Below are 16,982 nucleotides of genomic sequence, written 5' to 3'. Positions count from 1 at the left end.
AAATTTGTCCTGCTGCTGGTACAGACTAGGATGGGCTACCCCTGATCTTAACCTGAGCCAGGCCCAGGCCTTGGAATCTAAGAAGCCAGGTGAACAAGAGCGCACCTGCGCATGTACAGAGCGGCCTATTCAGCTGGGGAGGGAGCCGCAAGCAAGCAGCCAGCCATCCCCCAGGGATCCGGGTCTAGGAGACAACGGCAGCGTTCGCAACTCCAGGCCCGGCACTTCGGATTCTTTCGTGGATCCTCCTCCGCCATCCCCTCGAGCGGCGCCGAAGACAGCGAGCCTCGTCCAATTGGGCGGCCGGCGCCGCAGCAGCATCTCGCCCAGGCCTGCCCCCTAGCGGGCGCTTGGCGAAGGCGCGGCTCGGGCGTCTCCTGCCAAGCAGCTTGGCTCCTCGCTGGGCTCCGGGAGATGGGCAGCTGGCGGCCTCGGCTGCGGAGCTCCGCGCGTGGCCAGCCCTGCCCTGCTGCTGCCCGCTGACTGAGCCGCGGCCCGGCTGGCTTCCCCGCCGGCGGCGATGAAATTCCCGGGCTCGGTGCTGGTGTCGCTCTTCCTCTTCGTGGCCGAGACGGCGCTGGCGCTGTACCTGAGCAGCACCTACCGCTCGGCGGGCGACCGCATCTGGCAGTCGCTGACGCTGCTCTTCGCGCTGCTGCCCTGCGTGCTGGTCCAGTTCAGCCTCGTCTTCATCCACCGAGACCTCAGCAAAGACAGGCCGCTCGTGCTGCTCCTGCACATCCTGCAGCTGGGACCCCTCGTCAGGTGGGTGGGGGGCGTGGGCCCCGATCCCCGCAGGTGCTCCTGCAGGGGAGGGACCGCCCAAGCGGGGAGGGCTGGCCGGGGGCGGAAAGGGGGTCGCCGCCCCAGTTGCGCTGGAAGAGCAACGCCCCACAATGGCTGTCAGACATCTCGGAATGCTGGACACACACTCGAGTGTCTGAATTGGGGACCAGTTCCAGCCTTATTATTAATTAAAGAAAGCTGATCGCTTCAATGGTGGATTCTATGCCGAGAGATCTGGATAGGGAATTGTGACCATTAAGATAGCGCAAGGGCTCTCTGTTGGGTCAGATGTGCAAGATAATGGACCACTTTGTTTATAGTGAATTAAAGGTCCTGGGGTTTTGTGTGTGTTAAGCTGTTTGCTGCATCCATCAGGACGTGGTCTCCTTTTATATGCTTGGAAATCTCCCTCCCTCCCCATGCTTGTTAATGGGTCTGTACTGTGTGCGGTTAAGGGTCTGTGATGCTTCCTAGCTGCACAGCTGCCTGCTCCAGTTTTGCCTGTGAGCAATAACTGGCAGAGAAGCATGCCTGCGTTTGGTCACAGGCACGCCCATCTGTAGAGTGTGCTTATGGATTTGGAATAAGGGAGGCAGTGGTGAGAGAGCTGGTCTTGAGAATATAACAGGTTCACACATCTTGAGTAGTCTCTACCTTTTGGGTTGAGTGAAAATATTTCAGCTTGTGAGTAAGACTAAATAAAGAGGAAGGAGGCTGAGTTTCTTGTGGACCACACACAATTGCTCTTTGAAAATTGAAGCAGAAGAAACTGTGGATATTTCAAACCTATTTTTATCTACTGAAAATATTTATAACCTCCTCTTCAGGCACCTTGTTTTTTGTTAACAGAATAATAACGTAGTAATGCCAAAATCAAACTGCTTTGATTTTATTATTATTATTTAAAATATCCACCCACACACGTCATCATCCTGGAAGCAATTTGCCATTTTCAAGTCTCTCTCTCTTTCTCTCACCACCCAGAGGTAAATTGTGATGCTTCAGCATGTATTGTTTCAGCAAGTATTTTCCTAACAAATTATTCTATCGGTTTCCTTTCTGTTTTTGTTGTTTTTAATTTCAGGGAGGTAACTGTGATGGTCGGTTGCAGCAAAAAAAGAGAGAAAAGCTCATGGCGTAATAAAAATGTCTTAGTCTTTAGGGTGCCTTAAGACTTAAACTTTTGTTACCCTTTATTGCTTTTGTTACCCTTTATTGCTCTCTGAATATATCATATCTCAACTTTGACGACATTGTAAGCAACCCAGAATGGAATTTTTTGCCTAGAAAGGCAGGTTATGCACTTTAACAGAAATAAATAAATTTGATAAATCATTAACTATTGTGGCAGTTATCCCTTCAAGCAAAGAAGCATGAGCAGTATCAAGTTTCTTATCAGTTTGTTCCTGAAGCAAAATTGTACATGCAAATCAAACACCAAATTGGGGGGAAAGCAGAGGGAGGGATAACATAGCAATGTTTTAAAGGGCCTAATACTGTTATCCAAAACTTTTCTAATATTATTGGATGTATGCCATCACCTGCCAGCAATCCCCTCCTTGCTTTCTAAATAAAAGGTGGGGTATAAATGCAATGTTAATTAATAAATATTAAGCTCTGGAAAAACATTTCAGTCTCCCAAGGTATTCTGCTGTTGACCTAAAAGTTACCATGTTTCAATAAAGTAACTTCAGAGAGTAAGTCCATATACACAGCTGCACATAAGGAGCCTGAACCAGAAGCATTTGGTAGTAGTGCATCAGAGCAATCATTCCATGGTTTCTCAACTGGCCATGGTGATTGTAGGAACTCTTGACATAGGGAAAGCCAGTTAAGTGAATTAGCCATCAAGTTTACACATCTTGTTTATACACTATTATACTATGTGTTTCTGATGCACAATAATAATGATTGAAATGTTATTGTACAACAATAATACATATTAACTTCCTAAGCAGGCTGAAGAATGTCATTCCTTAAATGTTCTCAAGAACAATTTGAGCAGGGACCTGTCAAGAATGTGTTCTCCATAGGATTATGTGGAGTTGTGTAGAGCTTAGTGCAACACAAATATTCCATCAGCAAAAGGATCTCTACCTGCGTAATGGAATGCTCTTCCCCTCTTCTCCCTTTGCAAGTGGACACCCTTGTGCTGGTGAGGCATGGTGGTTGAATTCCACCCATGATTTTCAGAATCTTAAGAATGGGCTAAAGGGGTGTTTCTCATGCCCACCTTAACTTCTTTCTAATCGGACATCCTACTTAAAAGCAATTGTGAACTTCAGAAAAGTTATGTTAAAGCAACATCTACTCTTGTCCATTTCGCCCCACAGGTGCGTGGAGGTTTTCTATATTTACTTTCATGCAGGCAGAATAGAGGAGCCTTATGTCAGCATCACCAAGAAGAGGCAGATGCCAAAAGATGGACATTCGGAAGAAGTTGAGAAGGAAGTGGGCCAAGCTGAGGGCAAGCTGTTTACACACAGATCTGCGTTTAGTCGGGCATCGGTGATCCAAGCTTTCCTAGGCTCTGCACCGCAGCTGACGCTTCAGCTGTACATATGTGTCCTCCAGCAGGAGATGACGGCAGCCAGAAGTATGTATAATTGGTACATTTTTCAGTACTCCATTTTGGTGATTGTTTAGAGATAGGGATTATGGGTAAGTAATAGCTATATCCTCTCACTTAATGTGCTATTTAGGAAACCAGATGCAGGTGGAAATGGTTAATGACCTACTTTATGGTTGTTTTGGCACCGGGTGAAGAGTTATTAAAATTCCCCCAACCCTTTTGAAAACCCGTGCTTTTAGCTTTCTGAATCTCTGTGTATGTGCTGTAAATATATATTTATTTGCTTTTACTCTACTCCTTGTTGGAAATGTGTGCGCCAGAAATCTTTAGGATGCAATTTGTTATTTAATGTAGGCTATTACGTTTTTGATTGTACTACTGTCATTTTTGTGCTGAAAGCCAGCCAGAGAAAAATGTTATTGAGTAAAAGGTAAAGGTAAAGGTACCCCTGCCCGTACGGGCCAGTCTTGACAGACTCTAGGGTTGTGCGCCCATCTCACTCAAGAGGCCCGTATTGAGTAGCTTTACATAAATATAGCAAATAAATTAAGCAGACTGTTTCTCTACTAAGAGTTACAGACTAGGTTATAAGAAGCGGAAAGCCCTTCTACAAATTATAGCAGGGAGAATTCCCAACTTCTGTCAGCCCCAGCCAGCATGGGCAAAGGTCAGAGATGAGGGAACTGTGGTCCAGGAACACCCGGAGATAACAGGTTCCCCATCCCTAGGGATGCACCCCCCCCAGTGCTTAATTCATAAAAGTAGAAACAATGAGACCAAGACTCCCCACTCTGTAATATCTCATCCCTAATCTTAGCTGCTTGGAGCATACTAACAGGACAGCTTAGAAAAAGAAGAGGAAGAGTTTGGCTTTGATATCCCACTTTATCACTACCCAAAGGAGTCTCAAAGTGGCTAACATTCTCCTTTCCCTTCCTCCCCCACAACAAACACTCTGTGAGGTGAGTGGGGCTGAGAGACTTCAGAGAAGTGTGACTAGCCCAAGGTCACCCAGCAGCTACATGTGAAGGAGCGAGGAATCAAACCCGGTTCACCAGATTATGAGTCCACCGCTCTTAACCACTACACCACACTTAGCCCAGGGGTAGGCAAGGTTTACCTCACCTGGGCCAGTTCACTCCAGAGGAGATCTCTCCGTGGGCCGGACTGCACACACACCCATGATTTCCGGCATCTGCGTCCGTGCAGATGCAATTTTCAGTGTCATGGAAGTGAGTCCCCGTGCTGGGGGGGGGGGGGAACACTTGCTGAGCGGGTGGCTCGGTTTTGGGGTGGCTCATGGGGTGTTTAAATGACCCCCGTGGGCTGCTTGTGGCCCATGGGCCTTAGGTTGCCAACCCCTGTCTTAGCCTTTTTCAAACATTAACAAACTTCTATGGACACAGACAGCTGGCTACTTGATTTTTAAAACTATGTTTAAAATATTTGCTTGCAGTGATGCTTGGGGAGGAGTCACTAAGAATGCTGATGTTGCAAACAAGCAAAGAGCGTAATTTTGTCTCGCATCAGAAATACATATAATATAGTAAACTGTTCCAGATCTACATTGGGGAATCTGGATATAGAGACAACTTCTTGCAACACATTCTATGTGAAAATTAATTCAAAGGAGCAGCTTGAAGACACCCAGAGTTACAAGAGTATATGTGTGGGAAATCCTACTAGAGGTCTGAAATTAACTTTAGCACTTTCAGACTCATGTCCAGAGATTAATTGCTTTAAAGTTAAACAAGTTTCAGGAGTACATTGAAATAGCAGTGAATGTGGCCCTGAAAGATTAATAAACCAAAAATCCTGATGACCGCAGACAAGTGGATGGTTGCTAAGTATTAAATTAAAATAAATGGAGCAGTTGTGATGAGCTAGTCACTTGACTGATCTTGCATTCCCCCCCCCTCCCCCAGGCAGTGTAAGTAGATTTAGATAAAGCTTAACATAAAGCTTAACATAACATCAACATAAAGTTGATGTGCAGGTGACTCATGCCCTATTGTAATAGCCAATCGTGTACATCTGTTCTGTGTCAGCCTTTGGTCCATCTAACTCAGCATTGCCCACACTGTCTGGCAGCAGGGTTTCAGACAGGAAGTCTTTCCCAAGCCTACCCAAAGATGCCAGGGACTGAAGAACCTGGGACCTTCTACATGTGCCAGCCATTTCCTCGAGATGCATAAATTCTCATACATACATTTGGAGCCTGCATATCTTGCAGTGCAAGTATCCTCTTCATGGGCAATGTAAAAAATCAGAAACCAAGAGTGTGGATCACTCACATACCCACTTCTTTGGAACTTCCAGTTATTGTGCAAAATGGATTTGGGCTGCCGCATAATGTGTAAATTGGCATTTTCATTCTCCGCAGGGCAACCAATTGAGCATCTAGCAAACACTTTCCTTTCCGAAACTAAGATTAAATGACTAGATCCAATTTCTTTTTTTCCATTGAAAATTGCTGAGGGTTCTAGGCCTGAAGTTCCCCATACATGCATTGCATAAAATGAGACAACTGCGGTACCTCAGAGAGCAGGCACTGGGGGGGGGGCACATAATTTGCATCCCCAGCTACTGTTTCTTTCTTCACTGGCCCACCAACCCAGATTGTATGTAGCTCTGCAGAGACATGCCCTGCCTTCCTTCTCCCCACTGCAACCTCCCCTCCATTTACTCCTTTCCTCCCCCTTGAGTGGTTATGGTCAGAAAACGTATGATATGGGAAGCTAGCTGTAGGTAAGCAGTTTGGGGTCTCTGGATGGGAAATCACCCAGGAACCAATGTATGCTATCTTGAGTTCTGTCATGGAGCTGAGGTGGGCTAGAAATGCAATGTGATCCAGTTGAGACTTTGGTCTTGCTACAAAACAGTGAAATGCTTTAGGATGCTGGCATTATTTTATTATTTATTTTTATCTATTAGATTTATGTACCACCCTTCAAGGTGGTTCACAAGATAAAAATACAAGATAAAAGCACAAATAAATAGTCAAAACAGAAACAAAATAATAGAAAAAGATTGCTGAGTCCTGAGTTCCCTCTGTGACCCCGTGAGACCCTGTTTTTATTTGTTTAAATCTACGGAATTCCTGTTTTAATATTATTTTATACTACTGTTTTATGTTTGTTTTAATGATACTGTTTATTGTGTATATATATAGAGAGAGCGAGAGGGAGGTTAAATCTTGCCACCCTCCTAAATCTCTCATCACACACACACACACACACACACACACAAATTATTTTTTAAGGTTAAGAATTTAAGGTCCTAAATTCAGAAGGGCTTCAGAATTGTGCCTCTTCTGATAATTTGGCTCTTCTGCTATACTCATAATTTATGTCATTTGTTCCGTTTAGTTTTGAGTGTGTGGTCAGTTGCCAGTCTTTAGCAAGTATGGAGCAAAGTGTGAAATTTTCACTGACACAGTCGAAAGAAGGTAACTTAGCAGGACGTGCAGAAATTCAGGATTCCTTTGTGCAAGTCAGTCAGGTTGACCGGCCTCTGTGGTGGAGAGGCTGTCACAGGGCTGCAGCAATGGGACAAGGGCGGGAACCTGCACCTGCCAAGACTCCCTCAACGGAAGAGCCGCTGAGGGGACGGGAACCCTCCCTTCTGTGGCCCTTGCCAGAGCGGCAGGCTGAGGAGAAAGCAGCATCTCCTCTTTCTCTCCCAGCCACTGGTGGAGGATTTGCTGGAAAGAGGCTGAGGAATGGGGTCCCGTAAGCCCCTGCTTCCTGTCTGAGCCTTGGCTAGGAGTGTAGGGAGGACTGAAGGAGTGATTTGCCTATTCCTGCAGCTTTAGTGGCAGGTGGAGGGGCCAAGTTTCACTCCCCTCCTGTACCTTAAAAAGGAGGCACGTTTGGTTTCGTTATTGTAATGCATCATTATGATGGTATAGTTTGCTTCTTGAGGATTTGCAACTCGCCATACAATTTCCACTCCCAGATTTGGCCCTCAGGCTGTTCTAGTGTGTCTCCTATCACCCTGCCTACAAAGCCTTGGCACAGCCGACCCAACCAAGTGACAGCCCTGTGCTGCTGCCTTGCTTGGTTGCTCCTTTGATGTACGGTTTGAGTAATAATGGGAGTTGTAATCTGAAATAATCTCCACCTGACATAGCTATGGGAAGGTAACAAAGCAGTTTCTGGCAGGATATCGCTGAAATGAATGGTCTGGAACAAGTCCAGTATTGGTTTAAAAATACATTGAAAAACCAGTTTGAGTGGCAAAAGAAATCCAGTACTTGTATTTTTAAAAAATGACCTTCAAATGTGTGACTTTCAAAAATAACAAAAACCCAAATACCTGCAAAGCAACAATTAAAAAAAAACATAAAATCCAAGCATTAAGACTTCATCAAAATAATATCCATGCTCTTCACTCCACTGAAAGATAATTGCTGTATGTAGATATATTTGGAGCACCTGAATGACAAATGAAATACATTCTTGTAAGGTCTTGTTATTCTGTGAAAGCACTTGCACATTTTTTCCCATAACAAGTCAAGGACCCATATTTTAGGAGAAAGCAAGCATTAGATATGAATGGCTAGACTCAACATGTTGATCTAATTTCATTCACATTGCAACAGGATAATCCAAAGAGAGTAGATTCAAGACTACAGTGTATGCGGAACACTATATTAGATTGTATTGAACTTGCAAGGCTTGGTAACAGATTTCATGAGTGTGGGTCATCATTCAAAGCTCTACCCACACAGAGGCACCCCAAATACTGTGATGGTTAGTACTGTGTCATTCATCTCTCTCCCTGCCACCCTGTTTGCCCATTCAGTGCAAAGCACCTCAAAGGATGTAATTAAGATGTGGAGAACCAGAGGATGTGGCAGAGACACCCCTCTTGATTGCAACACCCTGACTGAATTTAAAATAAAACCCTGAGGGAATTGGGCACCTGAGTGTTGCCCACAGTTTGAATCCCAGGAAGCAACTGGCATGTATTACTCCAGGCTTCCTCAACCTCGGCCCTCCAGATGTTTTTGCCTACAACTCCCATGATCCCTAGCTAGCAGGACCAGTGGTCAGGGATGGTGGGAATTGTAGTCTCAAAACATCTGGAGGGCTGAGGTTGAGGAAGCCTGTATTACTCATTGAAGTAAAAACATTTGTGACTGTGGAAGGGGAACTGAGTTAAGACAGTAACCCTCTGTTTATTAAGATGAGAAGCATCCCAGAAGGTCCTGGCTCAACGCCTATCTCAACCACAGAGTTAGGAAGTTGTTATCATTTCGTTTTTAGCTGTGGCCCCTCCCCCAAGTGGGCAAAACGGGGATAACACAGTATTATTGAATGAGGAATAGTGAAATGCTGCTAGTTAGCACTTTGCACACTTAAAGCTCAGTGACTGAAAGCCTTGAGTTTGCTCTTGCAGCAAATTCAGTACAGCTGCTGAGACTTGAATAGCTTTGTGGTTTGTACCTGACGCTGATGAGAATGATGTTTCTCTCAAGCCCCAACATGCTAAAATATTGTCCTCGAGCTGCCATGGAACATGCATGCATTTGAGGGCCCCAGTTCATTACTCATTGTTTCTACATGGTTTAGGCACATGGACTAGGAAAAGTGCGTACTGGGATAGTGCTTAAGAAGATAATATAAGCCACATCAGTTTAGGCCACTTGAGTCAGCCACATGTTCCTGCCGTACGATGCTCTCTGGCTGCTTTCAGAAACGTTGATTGCCTTCTCTTTCCTCAGGCATCTTCATGGTCCTTTCTCTCCTGTCGATTGTCTATGGAGCACTGCGATGCAACATCCTGGCCATTAAGATTAAGTATGACGATTACGACATCAGTGTGAAGCCTGCTGCCTACCTCTGCATCTTCCTCTGGAGAAGCTTTGAGATTGCCACTAGGGTGATAGTCCTGGTCCTCTTCAGCTCTGTCCTTCAAATCTGGATCCTCCCAGTGGTGCTAGTGAATTTCTTTGCTTTTTTCTTTCACCCGTGGATTCTCTTCTGGCAAAGTAAGTGCACTTTGCCGGAAAATATAGAGAAGGCTTTGAGCAAAGTGGGCACTGCCATTGTCTTGTGCCTTCTCACTTTCCTGTATGCCGGTATTAATATGTTTTGCTGGTCAGCTGTGCAGCTGAAGTTGAATGATTCCGACTTAATTGACAAATCCCAAAACTGGTACAGGCTGGCTTTATATTACATTGTGAGGTTCCTTGAGAATGCTTTCCTCTTGCTGATGTGGTATATGTACAAGACTGATGTCTACACGTATGTATGTGCCCCTTTGCTGGTCTTACAGTTGCTGATTGGCTATTGCATAGCTGTTCTTTTTATGCTCGTCTTCTACCAGTTTTGCCACCCGTGCAAAAAACTTTTCTCCTCCAATATTTCAGAAGGATTGGCACTGTGTTTCAAGTTGTTTTGCTATGTATGCAAACCTCTTGCACCCAGCAACTCTGGGGAAAAGGCAGACTTGAAGACCCCAGACGATACTGTTGACGATGCCCAGGACAGCTGCAAGGCAAATGAATCCTATAATGGAAATGCCCACCAAAGTGTTTCGTCCAATGCCTAGAACTGCTGTCAAGGAGCCACCACTCTCAAGACATGCTTATTTTAGCCCCTGGGTCTGGAAACCTTTATGGGAAACATCCCAATGGTGGGCGGGTCCAGAGGAAAAAGTGGGCGGAGCAGCAAATGTAAATTTTTCCTTTGTACAGAAGGCTAGTTTCTTCACATACTCCTCTCTCCTTCCTAAATCCAGGCAAGCAAGAGGCATAATCAGAGTTCAAGGGCACATTCCTGCCAAGCAAAAACATTCAAGGTGGGTGTGACTTGGGTGGGGATGTGGATTGGGGAGGTCTGCAGGGCCACATATTGGAGCCTCAGGTTGCCACCCCTAGTTTGGGTGGTTTAGAAAGAAGGATGCACTCTGATTATCCCTCTGACCGCCATGGCAGGAGGCACATTTAAGTCCTAGCATTGCAGTGCTGGTATGGTAGTTCAGTGTGTGAAGATAATTGGGATTTTAACTGTTGGAAACAGACAGCACCCCCTTATGGATAGGATGCTTCACTGCACCTTGACTTTAGATCAGGTATTTGTAACCTTTGTCCAGGTGGACCTCTGCAAGCCATGAAACAAAAGGCAAGGCAATGACAAAGTGGCTGACTCAAGGAACTTCTTATTTCATGCAAGGACCGAAATCGATTAGTGAAAAGGAGCGTTCAAAACCTCACAGGTTAACAATGTGCTTTAAAGCTTTATACAAACTGGGCTCCTTCACCTGCCATTGAGTGCCGAATTTATCTGGGTTACGTATGACATGATCTCATCCTGACTGCGTGCATTGGAACTGGGAGCTTCTGAATCCACAATGGAAAGTGATAAAATAACTTGCTGTTGATTCAGGCCTTGGCCCCGTCCTGTCAATTTTTCCTTCAAAGTGCCACAAGTGTTGATTCTCTCCAAACAGCTTAAACACTTGGTTTTTAGGTTGCTTCTGTTGTTGGATTCTGATTGTCTTGGTCAATTACATTTCTGCTTTGTATGATGCTAAGAAAGCTTTGGTGAATGTAGCAGTAGTTAAGGAAGCATTTAGTCAATGAAAATTTTAGCAATGTCTTGCAGTTGATATCCACTCTTTTACATGAATATTTCCAAATGTTTCCATTAAGTCAAACCTACTGATATTACTGAAAATGCGGGGGAGGGGGGACTATTTGCTAGAATTATTACATTAAAGTGATTAGGTCTCCAAAACAATGGCCTGGTTGGCAGAGTGGATTTGGACGTTGAGAATGGGAGGACCTGATCCAAAAGCCAGTGAGCTGCAAAAGCCATTGGGCGAGTTTTGAACAAATAATTATATTTAACTGTTTACTGGGTTTGCATCTTGCCTTTCTTCAAAATTTCTCAAAGTGATGATTTGCAGGCTGGTCCTATGCATGTTTACTTGGAAGTAAGTCTTACTTTGTTCAATGAGGCTTATTCCCAGGAAAGTGTACTCCCAAGAAAGAACTGAAGTCTTAACCTCCCAATAATTTTGACTGGTCAAGAGTATCTTTTCCAAGGCCACATCAGTGCTGGCCAGGATCATTCCCACTCCCAAGATCAACACTCTACTTACCCCACAAGGTTACTGTGAGGATAAATTAAGAATTGTAAAGCAACTTAATACACCGAACCAGTTCTATAGAAATATAAATAATATTTAAAATGACCTTTGCCACTGCAGTGCCGACAATAGCTGGCACCATGGTAGCTGAAATCCATGGTGCAATTAGCTGGTGCAAGGTGGAGTCATGGTTTCTTGCTTCTGGTTTTTATTGAAACACACATAAAAAAGTGCTGCCTTTTGCCCAGTTCTACAACCAAGCAGTATATAAATTTTATAAAATGAATTAAGTGTGTTTGAACAGTGCAGCCATGTAACAGCAGGATCAGGGGGCAAGTTTTAGCGTGAATTAGCATGACAAATGTGTATCTTTATCTTTTTATACAAAATATAATACGGTCACCTTATCTGTGCACATGTAGCAAACTCCCCCTCCTTGATATTCTTATTTTTAAAAAAGAAAAAGAAATAACACCTGGTGGTTATTGTTTTATATCTGGAAAGCTGATTTGTTCCCAGAATAAAATGATTAGTCTCTGAAGAGAAAATGATGTATGGGTGTTTGTAATTTACCTTCTTTGAGTTTTGAGTTGTGAGGGGAGGGCAGCACATCACTTGGAACACAGAATGCTATAGTCAGTAGGAGAAGTTAGTTGAGCTGTTGGTGATTTTATTTATTATTTTCACTTCCTTATTTTATTTATTTATACAAGTATTCCTATACTGGCCTTATAGCCTGCCCATTGTCAAATGATCCGGGAGTGGGTTACAAAAATGTCACAATTAAAACAAGCTCAAAGCCAGAAAACCAGTAAACTAACCAATATCAAAACAGCAGCACAGAACAGCAATACAGTAGGAGGGAATATATCCACTAAACCAAAAGGCCTGAGTAATGGGATGTGCCTTGACCAATAGTTGAAAGGCATACAATGATGGCACAAGATACACCTTGGAGAGCATGTATTCTTCTACTTGGGGGACCATCACAAAGAAGGCTGTCTCATGCTCTGCTGCCCAGCCAATCGCAGAGGGTGGCAGCACTACCAGCTATCCCCTCCGGTTCTCCCTAGGCAGGGTGATGGAGGAGGAGGTGCTCCTTCAGATATTTGCCCCCCCCCCCAGTTGTTTAGGGCTTTATACAGCAGTATTCAGACCTTGATAGCAAATTGGCAATGAATTTTGTCAGTTGGAGAAGGAGAAAGGAACAAGGATTGGCTGGGAAGCAATGGGTTTAGAGATTTCTAGTGCTTATCACATTTGTCTTAGATCTCATTTTACTATGGATTTGTTTTAGCACTAATCTGAAGCATACTTTAAGCACCATATGACTGTGGCACAGTTAATTCAATTTTATTATATTTTTGGCCAAGAAATTAATTTATCAAACATAACACCTGAGAACGCATCTCTGAGAATATTTAACCGTGTTAGAAGGCTTAAATAATCTTCATGCCTCTGTGCTGCTATTTAAGTGAATATCTGATAGTTGTTAAAATCGAAGGGAAAGTAAAAGAGATAAATTTGTAAGAATTCTGGCTAGCACATATTTTACCTTCACATTAGAAACCAAGAGCATTTGTAAGCAAGAGTATCATACACACAAGTTATGTACCTCAATTTCAGTTAGGTCTGCTTCATAAATGGGGATTTTCCTATGCTTGGATCATCTTTAAGTAGAAAAACTGTGGCATATGAAATGCTCAAGTCTCTCAAATAGGAGGTACTGAGGGTCAAACAGGTGAGTCATACATGTCAAGATGTGTTTGGCCAATGTGCTGTTGCATTGGTCAGATTTTTTTTACTGGTTCAATCTGACACCAAGATTTGAACATAATACCAAACCATAAGTTGGTTCTATGAGGTCAAGCCTGGATGAAGTCTCAGACTTGTGTGCTCCGTCCTTCCCTCCCCTACTGATTAACTGGTTACTAACTGGTTTTCAGCAATCCATCATTTGGCATCATATTCATGCCAGCATACTGTGGGTTGTACTTGCCCATTAAAACCTATCACAGGCCTCCTCTTAGGATTCAAGTATCATATAAATAAATAGAAATTCCAAGTTATAAAGCACAAGAGTTAAAAATCAGTGCTTTATTCAGGGAGTGACATTATCATGAAGAGTGATGGTAAATATTAAGCCTGACTTCTCCATATAGCTTTTCATAATGTTAACACTACAAAAACAAAAATCCAAAGGTTATGTGTTACATCTGTGCCTCTCATACCTCAATCTCCTAGGCTGACAGAAACAAATTGAATTTAAGGCGCTAAAGGCCAACGAGAAACACACTCCTCAGTAATCAAAATGCAGTTTCAAGCTTCCAGATGACTATAATAAAGATTAATTGAAGAATAATTGCTTTACAGGAGTTCAAATTTAGGCACTGCACCATCTTAATGGGTTTTTTTTTTGGGGGGGGGGGGTTAGTGTCTTTACAGCAACATCACAAGAACAGGTATAATAATCTCCAGTGCACAGAACTCCAACTAAATGTGACATTCAGTTATACAAACAACAGAACCTTGTAAAGCAAAGTCCAAGGTAACTTTACACAAATAAGGTTTCCCTGCCGATGGACTGTTGCTGTCACATGGCAACTGTGAGTTCTGCTCTGAGCCTGGAAACAAAAAATATACTATATGCTTTATTCAAAATGTTTAAAATCTGCTTTCCCCCATAAGTCCCAGTGTTAGAGCTCATAAAGCTGCCATCAGGATCTCCTGAATGTTGTTCTGTCTCCTTAATCGGTTCATTTGCCCCCCCCCCCCACCCCCGCTAACTTGAGCTCTCAGGTATGCTTCAGCGAGTATCGTTTCCTTTCTGCATATTTCAGCATAGTGGGCACTATTGTCTTCATTTGTGCAAACTGAAGTTCAGACCCAATTCTGGCACACAATCTTGCATACCTCCCAAGTATGATCTGTAGAATCTGGCTGCCAGACTTGTCCTTGATCCTCCAGATATTCCAATATGTTTGGTTGGCATTTGTGCCTTTAATAAGTGGGGGAAAGCAATCTCCGTTTCATGTTTAAAATGTGTGCAGCCCCTGTCCCTATCTTGCTGTTCACCAATGGCACTCTTTCTTCATGCCTGGTGTGGAAACACATTACAATCTCCTCCTGCAATTTGTAGGTCCTGTTTCCTTTTCTTTTGTGTTCCTCCCCACCTCCTCCCCGCTCTAGCCATTTGGTTTCTTATAAATCATTTATGGGAACTCAGCCAGGTTAAAGATTGAGGGCTCACTGCTTTCTTCCTGTGTGTCTTATTGAGGTAGCAGGGCGTGCTTGAAATTCTAAAAGCAAACAAAAAGGGGACACATTGTATGAATTAGTAGGGAGAGCAGGAGAGAGGGGAAATGGTAAGACATTACACGATATACATCTGATCAGCAGCATTGTAAATTTCAGTGCTGGGTTTGCTTAAACTCATGCAGCCTATTGCCAAAACCTCACCAATTGTCAAACTGTTCTTCTTGACTGCTTCTGATCATGTACTTTATTTATGCATGATGTACCTTAAAACTCTACTTCTTTTCTAGGTCAGGCTGTATTCAACTTTTTTTTACTAAATGCAAACACAAATACATGGCACACATTTTACCTCTGAAATGTGTATTTTCTTCAGTATTCTCCTTTAACATAATCTGGATTCAAGGAGGTGTGATAGTGAAGACTGACCTCTCTGTGTGGACTAGGGGTGAGTGAATTTGTCAATTTCAGTTTTTCTTAGTTTCTCATTTTCCCACTCTGGAGCTCAGTTCTCTGCATTTTCGCATCAGTTTTTTATATATATTTGTAGAGACCTCATGAAAATTCACGAGTTTTAGTGTGACTTTCTTCTAATATACACATATGTGCTCTTTGCAAAGCTCAATATGTGCATCTTTGCAAAGCAGTTTTCCCAAATGGAATGCACTGTTGTGTGCTGTTTTAATATCTGCATTTTTGCACACATTACTTGGTCAGAGAATTGCATTGCAAAATTCAGGAAAGCGCAAATAATCTTTTGGAATATTATGTAGATTTGCTTTTGAATGCAAACTGAATCCTATTTCTCCTTATCCCTAGTGTAGATAGAGGCCAGGAGGAGCTGGAGTCAAGTCTGAAAAGATTGTCTGTGGATACAGGAAAACTCTGGTTTTACATAACCAGAAAAAGAAAAGGAGGGGAAATTCTAAATGAACTAAAATCTTGGCAATACCCCTCTGACAGGCATTTTCATATGATCAAAGTGTTGCAAAATCAATGTGAATTTTCCATTTGTTACACAAAACTTTCAATCACCACATCTCATTTGTTAGATGGGGAAACCTTCTGATGAATAGGTTTATGACTGTTACACATGATATGCTGCTCTCTGGACTATGAGGGAGTGGCTGCCATTCAGACAGAGCTGGAAAGAGGTGGGAACAAGAAATAAGCACATTCTTTGACATACATCAAACTTGATCATTGCATCCCAATGAAGAGTCAGTGTGGTGTAGTGGTTAGTGTTGGACTAGGACCTGGGAGAGGAGAGTTTAAAACCCGATTCAGTCATGAAGCTTGCTGGGTGGCCTTGGGCCAGTCTAACCTACCTCACTGGGTTGTTGTAGGATAAAACAAGGAGAACCATGTAGACCACCTCAATCTCCCTAGGATGGAAATGCAGTAAATTAAAAATATATTTATTTGAAGCAAATTCCATTGATTTTACTAGAACTAACTTCTGAACAGTAGCATAGAGCCTGTTTATTTCAGAAGCACTCTTTTGACAACCAGTCTAGTATAAATTAATAATTTCATGATTTCAATTTTATTCCATACTGAAGTTGAAAACAATATTTTAATGGGCAGGCTTTGGATTTAAGACCACAAGCTTATGGGGCTTATGTGTTGCCCCTAACATTTGTACGGTGCCTATCAATTTTAGGTGCTCTAATAATAACGAATGTTAAATTGACACGAGAAAGCATTTCAAGCATTGTCTGAAACGAGAGTGATATTTTTAGTTGGCGGCTTAGTTTCTGCCATCTGGCTTTCTTTTTCCAGCTCTGTGGTGTGTGACTCTGTTCTGCTGTCTTCTTGTCTGAGAGAGAGAGAAACACAACAGTCAATGTGATGGTGACTCCCTGATGAACACAGTAACATACAGCTAGAAACAAGGGGAGCTGTCCTGGAGACAGGCAGTGTGCTCTGCTGCCTCCCATCCCCTGCCCACTGCCCTGAAACTTTGGTTCCCGTTGAATACCCTGTAGTTCCAACCATCCATGTAGACCAGTGGAGGGCAGTGCAGAGTAGAACCATGCAGCAAAATGAGGATAGGAAGCGAATCATTTAATGAGCTGCTAGATCAGCATCTTACATTAATTTCACTGTTTTATAGTGCTGTTCCTTAACACTCCATGGCCGGTATTCAGTTGTCTTTTTCTCATAGTAAGTAGACCCACTGGATTTAATGAACATGTCAAAATTAGGTCTGTTCATTTCAATGGGTCTATTCTGAGTAAAACTTAGTTGAATACTACCCTGTGTGCCT

General features: G+C 43.1%; 1 protein-coding gene across 1 annotated transcript; it reads left to right on the top strand.

Moving 5' to 3' along the window:
- The first annotated feature begins 344 nt into the window (after positions 1 to 344).
- XK (X-linked Kx blood group antigen, Kell and VPS13A binding protein) lies at positions 345 to 12,006 on the top strand. The gene is made up of 3 exons (XM_083438945.1): positions 345 to 765; positions 3,120 to 3,382; positions 9,087 to 12,006. The coding sequence occupies exons 1-3, from the start codon at positions 521 to 523 to the stop codon at positions 9,914 to 9,916; spliced, it is 1,338 nt and encodes a 445-aa protein (XP_083295071.1). The 5' UTR covers positions 345 to 520; the 3' UTR covers positions 9,917 to 12,006.
- Positions 12,007 to 16,982: the final 4,976 nt, after the last annotated feature.

Source organism: Podarcis tiliguerta (genome assembly GCF_965153285.1).
Source record: "Podarcis tiliguerta genome assembly, chromosome: 4".
Lineage (NCBI taxonomy): Eukaryota > Metazoa > Chordata > Lepidosauria > Squamata > Lacertidae > Podarcis > Podarcis tiliguerta.
The sequence above is the reverse complement of the archived record's forward strand: the minus strand, read 5'-3'. Positions and strand labels throughout refer to the sequence as shown.